A 15762-nucleotide genomic window follows, 5' to 3' on the forward strand; every position below is an offset into this window, starting at 1 on the left:
CTTTTTTATATTTTCGGTGGCTTTTTTTAGCTCTATTTTGACGAATAATTGAGGTGATCATATATGGTGATTATTGAAATCAAAGGGGTTCAGCGTTCTTCTATTCGTTACACTAGCTGTTGTGAAGCCATCAACATTTCGCTCCAGCGCTTCCGGATTTTCAAAATCATCCCGCCCGCCCGTTCACTGTTTACTCTAGTTCTCCCTCAAATATCAGCTCAAACAGTCAGGTAATACTGATTGTACAGTCTTCATAGTACTAAACATGTTACATCATTTGCTGATAGCCCTCTTAGATAATAAAAAGTAACTTGAAATTTACAGGAAACAATCATTTTGGAAGAAACTCGAGCTCAGCCCTTCACGATAAAATGGGTATTAAATCACTGGCGTACGCACGTACGTTCGCGCGGAGAGCGCTGCGTGCGAATCAAGTGGACGTCCCGCAGAAAACATACGACGATCGTTCGAAAATAGCACCAAAAGTTACCTGATTCTGATGTAGGAAATGTATTTAATTGTTCCTCATCCCGGTTTACTTGAGTGATAATGGAAGTACTTTCCATCTAGCGTGCTTGTCTTTACTTGTTCTCAGAAGATCTTGTCCAAATTCGATGCAATAGTAATCCTTGCATGGGCAGTCACGGCACAGTTTACTACGCTCGTTTCAAAATGGAGGTTTCGGGTCAACATTTTCTATGGGAAAATAATAAGATCAATTTACATGGAGCGGGTTCAGGCAGCAAAAGCCCGGATGTAAATAAACCCTCGGCGAAAATTGGCGGCATTCCAAAGGGCTGGCCCGTGAATTGTGTAGGATGGACACACACAAATTCTTGCAGGGCATACTGAATTTTACATGGTCAGTCTTGTGCCGAGGTTGTGCTAGAGGCAGAGCTACCAGGCGGAATAGGGAAAACTAAAGAGCATGTGTCATGAAATTAGCTGATCTAGCTGGCACACATCGTACGCCCAAGATTGGCTTTTTGTTAGACGACATATTCGTGCGTGATTAACTTTGTTTTTGTTTTGTTTTGTTTTGTTTTGTTTTTTTGGTTGTTTTTTTTTATGTTCTTTTTACTTTCTAGATCCAACTGATTCCAAGACATCGGCGCGGTGTTATCTGTACGTTGTATTAAATAACTTGAGAACACGAAAGCAAAATGTTCATGTCAGCCCAGTCTACAGATCAGTGCTCTTTATTGAACAGTGCTGAACAGTCTGCAATTCTACAATTACTCACAATACGGATTGAGCAGATATCCACCCACTGTATAATAGCAGCTGCTATTTTGGGATATCCTTGGTATATGCAGGGAGGTGTCTCACCTCCCTGGTATATGAAAGGATGAATTACAGCAAGAATAGCTAGGAGAATGGATTGATATTCTGGGCAAACCGCTGGATGAGGACAATGACACTAAATCTAGCTTATATATAAACTGTATTTGGATTTTGATATGTAAAGTGGCATGATTACAATTAGAGACAATTGTAGGCCCTATTATACCTTGTCGATCCTTTACCAGATGAAACGATATAACCACATAACATGTGTCTAATAAAACAAAAATAGTTAATTCATATGTAGTCAGAACAATCAAGATTAAGTCATTTTTATAATTGGTCGAACAGTGATCTCAAAAAAAGGTCAATTGGATTTTGGACTGTTTTTGTTTTTGTTTTGTTGTTTGGTGTGCGTGTGTGTGTGTATGTGCGTGCGCGTGTGTGTGTTTTACATTCATTGTGAGACTTTTTATGCTGGCGATGAGGAGCGGCCTTGCATTTTCAGAAAGTCAAGTTAAATTCAACGATCTGGTGTACAGTATAGGTACTACGGGTCCCTACCTATAATATGGGTGGCCTTCATTTTGAAGTTTGTCAAAATGTAAGACGATAGGTTACTAAGACCTATTTGAAAGTTGCAAAAAAAAAGAACATAAAAAAACTTAATTCTACTTTGTGGTGATGAAAATCATTTGAAAATCTACCAGTAGATACTTGCGCAGAGACCTACAAATAACAGGGGAGATTGAGGAAGGGGATATTCCCCTTCCCCTCCACATGAGGGAGCTTTTGCATCTTTAGAAATGAAATTCGATGATTTGGCGTACACTTTTGGTGAAATTGTTTTAAAGTTTTCAATTTAAAAAGTGAGACGACAGGTTGTTAATTTGCCAATATTGCAAAGAAACCCCAAACAAGCTAAATTCTGAATGTTGTTATTGTTTCTTGACTTTCTCATTTACTGCTTGAACTATTTGAAGATCTATGAATAAACTTGGTCATTCATGATCACGACGTATAATTTTTGAATTTTTTCAACTGAAATTCTGCATAGTGTCCCCTTCGTTGGAATATTCAGAAAATATTGTGCCAAGTATATCTGGTTGTTCAGTTCGTTAGGTTGGTTAATTTGACTACGAAATAAAAAGTTAGTTAATCCTAAAACGAAAAGGTTTGAAATTCCTAGGGTTCATCTTACGCACTTTTTCTTTTCCAGAAACTCGAAATTGGGAAGAGTATACTTAGTATTTGTTTTCATTTTTTTATATGAGGCGAAAAGTCGCATGTTGGATGCGATCTACAAGTGACTGTACGAAGCAGCGCAATGTCAGAATTGCTTTGTGATGTCACAGTAGTGTTGTTACATTTCACAAAATGACTGTACGAAGTAAGTGCGTGATGTCAGAATTGCTTTGTGATGTCATAGTTGCTCTGTAACATTTTCACAAAGTGCCCATTCGAAGCAGGGCGCGATGTCAGAACTTTGTTTGTGATGTCACAATCATCTACGCGACATCATAATGTGGAGTACCCCATGTACTAGTTACTGGTAGTACAGTACAGTATTTGGAAAATGTCATAAACAGTGACGTCATTTTCCAAATCGTATATCATGCACGGAGTGTCAAATAGGCCTACCTTCTGAAAGAGTTGAAAATAATTACTTGAAGATCTCTCAACCAATCACTATTCATAGAAGATTGCTAAGTATTTTATCCAAAATATGATATAGTATGCTAAAATATCATACTGCTATATTACTGCTCGCGCTACTGCTCCTCCTACAGGAGTAGAAATAAGAGGCTACCTGTTATGTAGTAGCAGCATGCAGAAATGGGAGATATATACGTACCTCATAATGTTTTTATCGTCATCATAATTTTTCTTAAAATAAATGAAATACTAGTATGCGTCACGCCCTGTGAGGCAGCCTTCTGTTCTTATTTGTGAATTGAATTTCATATTTCGTTTTCGAAAGAATATACAATCTTCGAAATTACGAACCTTATTTCATTTTCGGATTGACGAACCTTCGGAATAACGAACATCGCCCAGGATATCTATAGGCTTAGCAAATTCACTTCCCGTAATAACATTTCAAAATCTGTGATTGAATATTATATTCGAGACAATAATTACTGGAGGAGTATTACGATCTGTAAGAGCAAAACTGCATGCCTTTAATGTTCTCCTTAAATCCTCCACGCCTAATCTAAATAAGGATGAACACTGAAATCATATACGCTTGTGTTAAAACGACACTGGCAAGATGATCACTATATAGGCCTATCCGTCAGAGTACCTTCAAAAAATGTTATTCCGCGAGGTTTTTTTTATATATAATGGCCTATTCGTCAAGTAGCTTCTTTGCGGTTTTATTATCAGACCGTAATTTTCGGTTATCCCAATTTTCATTGAAGAAGCGTGATGACTTTTTTATTATTAAAAAAAATAGTATAATCTTACTTTGGTGTTACTTTTGTATAGGTATTTTATTTTGACTTTGTTTGAAACAAAGTATTCTTGAGAATGTGAGTTTTTAGTACAACTTGAGATTTCTTCTTCTTGCTGCAATTTCAATTTGAAATTAATTGATTGGTACAAACATGATCGACTGTGATGATTGCAAACGCAACTTTTCAAAATAGGATCATAACCTTCATGTCCTTTTCATTTATTTCAATCATCCATATAAACCAAAACATTTTATCCAACATTTCATTCGAATTGTCATAGTAACATTGGTCCGTCGTTGCCTTCTTTCATTCCTATTACTTTTTCCTTCTTTGTTTCTTCACTATTTATCCATATACTTATTTATCAATACCTTTGTTTACATGCAATCAGTTTTTTTTTCATTTATGCAGACAGGAATTCGAGAAGCTATTTCTATATTTTCTTTTGTGATCAATTTAAACAGCGACAAAGTTCAGTGGATATACGCCTTTCAAAGAGATCATCACTCGCAAGAATTAATCATGACAACTAGTGTGGATTGGATAAATATGATATCATAATCACCCATCCGCAGAAGCAATGAAGAGTATAGTCTCATTTTCTTCAATGATAGAAGCAAGTCAAGCAACACGTCCTTTTCCTTTGGCGGTTATGTCCCCACCATCAATGCGTGACCTCTGAACTCGTTAAGTTCCTCAGTCTCAATTAATTTAGTGTATATACATCGACATGATACTGAAAGAGTTAATGTTCTTAAAGTGACAGGAAGTGCACTTTGATCATGAGTGAAATGTGAGAGACGTGGAATTCCAGCGAGGCGAGAAGAAAATAATTTATTTTGCAAGATTACCTGGGAGTCGAAGTGTTTCCTTTTTGGTTAACCTCAGAAGCTCGTATAAACATGATGTGTAGATACCAGGAAGTGACATATACCATAGAATGTTATTTTCATAATTATTGCTTTTTATTAAATGTTTTATTGAAAATAGACGTTGGCAGACATGATGAATGAAACAGGCTCACCATATCATCTTTGAACATGATTTTATGGCATTGTAAAGTTTTTTGATCTGTCTCAATGTAGATATGAAGAGTTTGTTCGCAAAAACCGATAAGTCCATATTTGCCAAAATAATGGAGATATTTGCGATTAAAGGTCAAGAAAAATAAAGAGAATAATAAGAAAATATTTGCTTCTTTTGACCATAACTTCAGAAATGTACCTTTATATGTAGTGACCAATATGTCATTTAAAAGGTATTACTTTGTACTTTATGACAGAGACCGTACTGCAAAATCTTCAAAAATGGACTTATCGGTTTTTGCGAACAAACTCTTTTTACTCTATATTTACACTGTACAAGCTTTAGATTTAAATTCCATAGAAAGTGGACGCAAATAAACATAATGCAGCAATATCAGCAGTACATTGTAAAATTTGAGGAAATTCGGAAATTATAGGCCGACTCAGATACAATGGAGCTATTAGCTCCATGATTAGCCTAATCATAGGTCCTCACTCCTGCTAGAAACATGACAGTTCATGAGTTGCAATATGAACGAAGTCTAGTGCCTGTATGATTACCAAGCTTATAATGTGTGCGCCAACCTCCCGCGGTACCCCGCGGTGCACCTTTGAGTGGCCACTGATGTTTTACTATAATTATCAGTGTGAGTCCACGGCCCACTGTCAGACTGAGGTATGAAACTTTCTTATACTTCGCGGTTCCTGGTCACCGGATCGGACCAAAACAGAGTTCTGTGGATCGGACTCTCCTTGAGGGAGGAGCTCGGATCCGTCGTTGAGGGCGTTTATCTGAATTCCTCTCTGTCAAGATAAATACTCTATATCAGAACACTTTTTTCCACCAGGGATCTTTATTCATGTTTCCATTTAAAGGCATATCTAGCGTTTGCAGATGAAACAAAAACCCAGCATTAGTGCTTCAAAATAGTTTTAAAATATGAGTTGGGAAAAGAAACAACCAATGTAAAAATTTGAACCAGCATAATCGATGTTAAGTATTGTTGGGGAATACTAAACAAACAATGTAAAAATTTGAACCAGTATAATCGATGTTAAGTATTGTTAAATGTACAAAATGTGAACAATAGTTATAATAAAAATGTTTCCAGACTAAACCGTCTATGGTTTAATGAGAAAAATAGTGATATCTCCTTATACTTTAGGCTTCATTGCAAAAATTTCATGCGGTGAGGTGTTTTGTGATATATACAACTAACCTACACATATGGATCAAAAGTGATATCTTGAACATTCTTTAAATTACTGCTCCCAAAGGTAAATTAGACCTTTAATACAAATGAAATTTCCACAATCACTTTAAATGTGTTGAAAATCAGAACAAAACAGTTATATTGATAGTTGAAGTACAAATCAAATAATTACGATTAGAATAGCTGAAAATATATCACAATATTTAATTTTATCCCCGTAATCAGGTAATGACGCTGAATCAAACAAAGTGAACATAATATATATTTGCGGAGTCTATAAAACAGAACGGCAAATACCCTCCCTGCCCTCATGTATTCCTACTCTGAAGCCTATTAAGCAATTCCCTTTCATAGGAACCTGCTTTTCCTCCCATGTAAGCCCCACTTCCCTAAACCCAGACATACCCTACCCCAAGCGCACGCGTAATCTCCCACTCTTTATTATTTTTATAATGCATCAATAATTTTACACACATGCATACTCTTCGTTTTACTGTTGTCTTTATTGATTTTCTTAAAATCATACTTGATTAACAACCCATTCTCGGTACAGAATGGAAAAACAAAGAAACGAATACTGTTTAAAACAAAATTAACACCATTTTCCAGTATTTACTGCAATGAAACACTGTATCTCCCTTAAACATCGACAATAAATCAATTAGAGTCAAACCAACTAATTGATACACACACACACACACACACACACATCACACACGTCATACGCTTGAAAGGCTAAAATATCATTCCAAATCAAATAGAAAAAGGGACATTCCAGTCGCAGTCGTATATGCTATACGTGAACTGCATTTGTAATTTGGATTTAGATTGATGGTGTGAAAGCGAAGCAACTTTGCACATTGGTTATAGGGCCCTATTACAATGTCAATTTTAATTTCAAGTTTATTTCCGTATTTCTCGATGGAAAATACATAAAACATAACAAAATATAATAATACGAAATGTCCAGCTTGGATATACACAAAAAGAAATAGGAATACAAACATAATATACATACATAGCGGTCGATGTGTCATTTTCAATCAAAGTAAAGAATGCAAAGAGAAATACGATGGAACCTACTAAAAAGCAAAGCTTGTTGAGTGTATAGAAGGTCCCAACAAAAGCCTAGTGCATGCGGACAACAGAATGAGGAGCACGCCAGGACGGGTATACAACTAAAGACCAAACTAAATAAACAAAAGAGAATGACTATTAATACTCGAGGGTACAGAAGATTCTTCTCACATAAATTCATGTGTGTGATAAAACGAGAACAAGTAACCACATGCTGCACACTAGCAGTTGCTCTAATAGCAATTATGACATGGGAGTGATAATGTGAATACGACATAATTTTAGGGTTTAAACATTCCGGCTTCCATTGACACGGGAAAAGAGTCGGAAAATGGAAGACATGAATCAATTACAATTCCAATATGTGATATACCAGCCAGCTGCAATGCCGCATGAAAATATATGTTATGACATTCAAAATATCATCGATGTGCAGTCTTTACATGAATTTCACACCTCAGCACAGACAAATGGAAGGTTTTACCCAGATTTGAAAGACAAAAACAAAAACAACAACAACAAGAATTGATCTATACCTGAAATGAATATTTTGAAATCAATAGTCTATTCAGGAGGACGGCGAATGGCTCAATATTTGTTTATTATAGTTATACAGAGTGAAGAGGGAATGGCCTATTATTTTTAAGTATACAAGACTGGTTATTTCACAGTCACTAAAAATGTTATGTGAGGTCAGACCTCACATAACATTTTTCATAGTGACTGTGAAATAACCAGTCTTGTATACTTAAAAATAATAAGCCATTCCCTCCACCGATCGCTTTCCCGTACAAACACTGAAATAAAGTAGGGAAATTTTATGCTGAATCAGAGATATTCGTTTTTGTTAAGAACAGTAAACCAACAGTGGTTGATAAGGTAGAATACCTCCTATACGAAGTACATTCTTTGAGTCCATTTGAGAACATAACACAGAGCACTTTAATCTAAATTAGAGAATATTGGACCTATTTGTTTCGGCGCCATATTAACAAAGCACGTTCAACCGTTAATGGATCAATAAGTCTCTATTAAGGGTCTTGGAGTCGTTTTAAAGATTATGAACTTGAATTACAAATTATGTTACGAAGTAAAACAATTTGATTCTCTTGATAATGACATAATGCAATATGCCTTCTTCTTGCGTATATTCCAAAATCTTTTTCAACACGTGTCTCTAGCTACTGGTTGGAAACCCGTTATATAACCTCCGAGAAAAAAAAAAAAATTAAAGAATACAACTTTTTTTCACTGAATGATCATTGTGTCAAAAGATAGGTTGTCGAAAAAGCCATGAGAGAGATACGAATAATAAGTTAATTTTCTTTCTGAAGAGTTTAATGCCTATGAATGCATTTGGATTCCTTACCTCTTATGACAGTATTATCTTCAGGACAAATGAATATCATGTCAACATAATAAGAGACCGCACGCACACACACACACACTCACACACACACACACACACACACACACACACAAAATGAAGGAGTATTACTTCAAAAATTTAAGTGCGGGTTAATATGAGAAAATTTATTTGTGCATGCAAACGAATTAGCGTTTCGTAAAGATAGTGAAAAACTTCTATTGACAATGTGTGATAATGATGATCATGCTACCTGAGAACAGGGGGGTGTTTCACAAAGCCGTTCTTAAAGTTAAGAAGGACTTAAGACCGACTGGTGACCAGTACTTCTTGTGCTGAAATACTGCGATTCTGATATGTATAGCACATAAGAACTGGGCCCCGTCTTATAAAGCCTACAAATCAATCACAAGTCCCCAAATCAATCGCAACTTGCATTGCAGCTCTCAAAAAAGATGTGATTGATTTCTATCACAAGTCTTTATAAGACAGGCCCCAGATCACTAAGTCCTTCTTTAACTTTAAGAACGGCTCTGTGAAACACCCCCCAGATACGAAATTGAAATTCTCTCACACTAAACTAGTCACATAAAGGCTGCAGCTGCAGTACTAAAGTATTTTGTAGGACGCCATCTCTCGGTGTATGCTCCAAGCTTGTGGTAGATGATGATAAACAAAGGCAGGCAGAAAGAAATCAGGCAAGTGTGTGTGTGTGTGTTGTGTGAGTATGATAAATGTGACAGCTAGACGCGTGTGTACGCTCTTTGGTTTATGGTACTCTCTACTACCGGTAAAGGGGCGGAGGCTGGATCATTAGTAAAAACTTTTGAATGATTGCCCCTTTTCAATACATCCATGTGACGTTCGTCTAACTTAATGTCCAAAAACGGAATTCATTTGACCATTTGGCCGAAGAGAAAAGTATTGTCAGTCTGTTGCAATCGCGGAAAAGTTTGCCATATGTTCAGGACAGCAGTTTAACAGCAGGCAGCTGGATCCACTGACCAGGCACTGCGTGTCAAGCCGCGGAGAGCTACCGGGGGTCGTCACCGCTCAGACGGTATTCGCTCGTCAGAATAAGCCGCATCGCAGCAATTTCGTTTCGTGTTTGGTGATACTGACGGTCTAGGAGGAATCATCGAATTATTCGCAACCTAGATGACAATATTGCATTTGTCCTTTTCATAGCATTCCATGCTGACGAGTGCTAGAGCATAATATTCATCTAGATAGATCTAGAACTACCTTTTGTTAGCCGTATAGCCGTTACTTTTAGACCTCCCGAACTCTGAAAAGTAAGTCACCACGCCGTATCGCGTATTCCGTCCGTAGATCCCAGGGCCAAGGCAAGGCATAAACTGTGGTGGAATGTCAGTTTAGTGAGCTGAGAGAAAATAATGATGAATGATATGCCGACCCAGAGTTCGAATATCACTGACGCAAGCAGTGAAAGAGGTGAGTATAACTGTTTTTTTTTCTCTCTCTCAGTTGTGTTCAAGAACTCTTTTTACTTCTTCTAGAGATATATAACCATGATAACAGTTCAGCCTACTTCAAATTATATTAATAACCGTAGATATCAGATAATACCTATCATTTGTAGTACAAGTACTCTTGCAAGTTGCAGTGTAGTTAAGTTCTACCCCAGACACTAGGATCTCAATTTTACCGAGTCCAAGGCTAGATTATGCAGTCTATAGATTATGGACATAAGGACAATGTTGCAACCATAACACACTCATAAGAGTCATAGCTATATGTGACCCGCTACAACAAAAGGATCCGAAAGTCGGGGAGGACAATTTTCTGAAACTGGCATGATATTATTCCCTTACACTTCTTCTTTAATTTCAGATATGGCACAACTCATAAAAGTACTCGGTCGCGGAGATATCGATGGTTTTATTAGCGCATGTCTTGTGGTTGAGGAAATCACTGATTAATCAGAGTACTGTATCGAGAAAAATGCCTTCAAAGTTTGCCTTCATGATCAAGGGGAGGCCACACAGTTTTCACCGCTTGACAATAGAAGGCACGGTCCTAGCGACCTCTGCGATGTTCATTCAAGCTTAATAGCGCCAGCGGTCTACGCACGACCAATCAATAATCAGGATGCCACGCACTGACCAATAAGATCACTCCCTCGTTGCTAGGGGAGGAGTCTAGCTGCGGCGCTAAATCCAAATCTTCGGACACGTTTCTGTTTCGTTGAAAGTCGGAAAATCATGGCTTAGAAAAACACTGATCTCTTGCCTTTCCTTTGATCATTTAGCTTCGAAATTTCGGCAGATGATAGACAAAACATTAGACTACAAAATTGTGCAAAAAACAGAAATTCACTGGTTTTGACCAATTTCGATGATGTGACTTCAAACTCGATTTTCTCGGCTCAGCCGTCAGCGACTCTAGGATTCTTTTGTTGTAGCGGGTCACATATGTTGACTGAAAGATTGGTCTGTAGCCAGGGATATGTTCCATGGAGTCTGCATCTGGCTTCATGGAATCCGGGCATAAAAGTAAAAAAAAAAAGATATTTAAAAAGCTCCTCTGGACAGACAGATTTTTTTTTGTCTAACTCATATGCAACCATGTACAAGACAGATGTGCAAATGAAGATGAAAACAAATGAAAGAGAGAGAAAGAAGGAGAAAAAGGCTTCAGGAAATGGAATATATGAGAAGGTCAAGAAGAGAAATTAAAACAAGCAGTCCAGTAATTTACAATCAATTTCATAAATAAACAACAGGGTAGTATTGCCTGCCATCGTCAAAAGTTTAGCCTCTAACTGTATACTGCCCACAGTAAAGTCAGGGCTTGCAACTTTTACACAGTCAGTATGAGATTCACAGAATTTTTCCAGTTTACGTGGGTATCTCACTGAGCGACAAATATTTGCGAGCGTAGCGAATTCTAGGGAATTTAAATTCGTAGACAACTGCAATCAAATTCACAAACAGTTTTTCTTGTCGCGGAGAAATTTTGAACATGTTCAAAATTTTCTTATTTCAAAAATAGAAATGTGGCAGTTACTGTCAAAGTACTGATAACAAGTTTTATGAAACAGGATCCTGGTGTAACCTTCAGGTTGAATTATACAATCTTACTGTCTGCTGATACTTTTATGTGTACTGTTTTTTTGGTTTTTTTTTGCATAGGTTTAGAGAAGACTACCTCTTTCTCTGTTGATGTTTTGCCAGTTTTTAAGGGAAATTCATTATGAAGATTGGAAATTTAAATACCTAATGCTATCCACCATACTATTCCATCATACAAGTAGACACCTTTGATCTTTGCTAGCATTATTATATAGACAAATAAAAAGGAAAACTGGATTTGGAGGGTGCAGACCTCTGCCAAGTAGCTCATGTTTGCCCTACTACACATACATTTTCCCAATGATAAAGAATTCTTTGAAAAAATAATCCTTGAACCAGACGTTGATCCAGATCACTACAAGTAACATGTACTAAAATTTAATTATCTGTTCCTTGTGTCAAGTATCAACTTCTCTTTAATAGAAAATTTCTGTTAGATCTGTTCATATAGTTCTTTTTGAGTCATTTTGTAAAAAGACAAGCAATTATTCATACAGACAGACTAGCAGACAGACAAACATAACCTATGTGGAGGTAGAAAAAAACAAAAAACAAAAACAAAAACAAAACGAAAAATAAGAACAAAAATCAAAACAACAACAGTGTTACAGGCGCTGCAAGCAATTCCATGATTTTCAAGGAGTGGCCAGGGTGTAGATATTGATGCTTTTCCTCTGCTAATTTTGCAGGGTAAAGAGCAAAAACAAAACAAAGAAAACAAAATGTGGAATGATATGAGTTGATGTGCACAGTGTTTCTTTCAGCCACATATATTTTACTAAGAGAACAATGACACAACCATTGTGACTCCATTCTTCATTGCTCTTCAGCAAGTACACAGTATGAATAAAATTTACAGTTGTAAAGGTGCTTACAGCATGAGTATTTGTAAAAAAGTTCAAGGCCAAGTTCTACTGTGAGGTACAAGTACTAGTGCATGCATACTTGAAGATCTGGCAACTGTATCAAAGCCATATATGACAAAGGAAACTTCCATTATGATTTGTAATTTCTGCTCATTTATGCCCTTAAAGGGATGGTACAGTATTGGTGGAGATGAAAATTGGGCTTTTAACTTTTTGCAAGATACCAAGAAAACACTTATGATATAGTACAGAGCATACCATTTTAAGAGGAATTCAAAGTTTATTTGATGAAAATCGGGTTTGGAATGATTGAAACATCCAAAAACAAAGTGAAACAAAGCGATCGTGAAAAAGTGTGGGTCTCACACTTATTACAACACTCTTTTTTTGGATATCTCAGCCATTTCAAAACCAATTCATCAAATAAACGTTGAATTCCTCATAGAATTACATGCTCTTTCATATTTCATAAGAGGTTTCTCATTATCTCACCAAAAAATGTTAGAAACCTGAAATTACGTCTCAACCAAAACTATACAAGCCCTTTAAATTCTTGATGAGCTTAATATGCTAATTATGAAGAACCATAAGCACTCCCCCACCCTTGACTATGATGTAAGGTTTATAGATTGAATATATGGCAGAGAAATGGGAGAAGAGAAAAACTTGCTATTTAATGTTATCAGTGATTGATCTTGACATTGTATAAAAGGAATGTACATAATGTATCTGATTTTTTATTGTGTGAACAGTCCAAACATACTCACTGTGTATCATTTGAGTGCAAAACTTAGGGCCAATAATTGTACTGTACAGTGCTGACAACCAACAACACAGATCATTTTACATTGTAAAACATCACATGAAATTTCTTTGCTGAGTTATAGACAAATTTGTTTGGAATTGCTTTGTAAATCCATGGTCACTAATTGTGTTGGGCAGATGAGCACTTTACACAGGTTCATTTTTTTTAATTTTTTTATTTGCAGCACAATACCACATGGCCACTCTGGGCAGGTGGTCATTATACATGTTGACTGATGGTCACTAGAGCAGGTTTGACTGTACTTTCCCTCTCAGAGTTTCCCCCAACAAAGTTTACATGACACCACAAATCCACAAAAATAGCACCATTTGTGTTGCTCTCCAAATTTTACAATGGAGCATGAATTTTCTATCCAAACCCATTATCTTCTTAATTAGCACTGAAATAGTGTGATGATGTGCCCACACGCTGATGGGAATATGGTTTAAATTGAATACATGTGCTTCATACATTTACAAACTGTATTGACATACATGGTACAACGTGTATATATGGCAGTACATGACAGGAACACAACAGCTAGGAGTATGATTTATATGATTTATTCTAATAAAATCTACACTAATGATTGCTTGTAGATCCATATCAGTGGCGGATCCAGGTAGGACCGCACCGGGTGCAGCTCCCCTTGATTTTTTGTTGTTATTGAAACAAAAGAAATGAAAAGAAATATGAATGGGGGTGTGGGAGGGCGTGCACCCCCCCCCCCCCCTCCTTTATGCGCTCCCTCTCCATGGAATTCCTGGATTCGCCCCTGCATATCATGTCATTTTGATTGCTTTATTTCTGGCATGATCTACATTGTATTATGATATGCCAATAGAACACCATGTATGATCAGGGAACCCCTTAATGGATGGTATAAGCCTCATTCGGTGCTGTTGATATTGCACTGTAATCATAATTTGGGGCTTTGGACATTGCACATCATTATTTGTTCCTCCTTAGGTGGTGTATATTAAATCGCCACAAAATATGAGCTTGCCTATCATGTATCGTGATGAATATATTACAACCCTGCAATCTCAATTTCTATCTTTTATGCATCAATAGATTGAAGTCCATCCCACAATGTAGTCGACCTTTATGCGTCAATAATATCAACGTGTGACCTCTCCCCTAAAAGAGAGAAATAATATGGAATTTAAAGATTTTACTTCGTTGCGTAGAGTTTAGATTGTGGAGAGGTTCAATATATTTCGCTGAAGGCAGAGATCTATGTTTAAAAACGATCACTTCATTATAGAACAGCTTTTTTGCATTTCTATATAGTCCTGTTAACCCATGTAACCCCCTCTTTTTTTTAATGTACAGTGTTATAAATGGCTTTAAACTCATCACATTTTTGTTTACATTATCTACAGTACCGGTACTATAAAGCGAGATATTTTCACAGCATGACATTTTTGCAAATTGGAGCCAATGGTCTTTTTTTGCAACACGAAATTTTCACAAATTGTCACTGGCATTCAGTGCATATCATAGTGTAGACAAAAATTATCGCATGCATTCGCAAATTTCGCAAATCATTGCTCTCAGGAAAATCCATGGAATACATTAAAATGCATGCGAAGATTCCTCATTTTACTGCATTATGCATTTTCCAGGAGTTCACTTAATTCATGTACAGCTGTAATTCCTTATGTAATTTCTTCCAGTCACTACGAAAGAACAAAAGTTCTTGTCTACACTATATGCATCGAATGTTAGAGGCAACTTGCAAAACTTTCTTGCAGGGAAAAAGGCTGTCACCTCCAATTCGCAAAAGTTTCATGACGCGAAAATGTTGTGTATTACAGGTATTGTACATACATGTACAAACACAGCCACAGAATCTCGACTAGATTCAACTGTTACCGATGAGCGTATCTAACGCATTGATGCACTCCACTGACTGGTGCTATTTGTGGTTTTCGAATGTACTCCGGTCGGTGCAAATAAATCAGGCCACCAATGTATTCATTCATTTATTCATTTCATTTATTTCCAAATTCTCATTAAAATACGTACATGTAACAAGAACAAGGCGAAGATGATAACATTACATTTGGTAACAGTATACAAGAAAAACAAGCACATTGGAGAGAGAAAAAAAAATTAAAAAAGTATCCCCATGCTACTAGGAAACATTGAAAAATGTGTAACTTTTGAATGGACTGTTTGATCATGATACTTTCTAGAACCATCACTGATGTGTACTTTGCAGTATTTTTGCATAGCTTTCACTAAATTCACATATTTTTGGATAAATCTCCCCTTTATTGTAGCCTTTGTGCCGTAAGGTGTGAAGAGATTTGAAGTGCAACTCTCTGCTGAGTTGAAAACATCAGATTTGTTTGGGGTTTTTTTTGTCTACCCTTCACTAAATTCAGAGCACCAATTACCATACACATGTTTGTGTCTAAGTCAATGAAACAAAGCTACAATTTGTAACTCGGAAAAGAAGTTGCTGGTATGTGTAATCTGTGCAAATATTCAGTTTTCACTCAATGACCAGATTAGGTGCATTCACATTGAAATTTGTACTCCATGGTATTAAATACCATTTTT

The 15762-nt window shown here is 36.6% G+C and overlaps 1 protein-coding gene across 2 annotated transcripts in view; it reads right to left on the reverse strand.

Annotated features, from left to right (window-relative positions):
* The window catches only part of LOC139716903 (carboxy-terminal domain RNA polymerase II polypeptide A small phosphatase 1-like), a 52340-nt gene extending 51661 nt beyond the window's left edge, over positions 1 to 679 (reverse strand). For both annotated transcript variants that reach the window (XM_071628427.1, XM_071628426.1), the window contains exon 1: positions 491 to 679. In XM_071628427.1, the coding sequence (XP_071484528.1) occupies positions 491 to 566 (76 nt within the window). In that variant the 5' untranslated portion in view covers positions 567 to 679. The remainder of the gene's footprint in view (positions 1 to 490) is intronic.
* Between the last annotated feature and the right edge of the window lie 15083 nt (positions 680 to 15762).

Source organism: Diadema antillarum, unplaced genomic scaffold (assembly GCF_040938485.1).
Source record: "Diadema antillarum isolate AM-2024a unplaced genomic scaffold, OU_Dant_1.0 scf00000071, whole genome shotgun sequence".
Taxonomy (NCBI): domain Eukaryota; kingdom Metazoa; phylum Echinodermata; class Echinoidea; order Diadematoida; family Diadematidae; genus Diadema; species Diadema antillarum.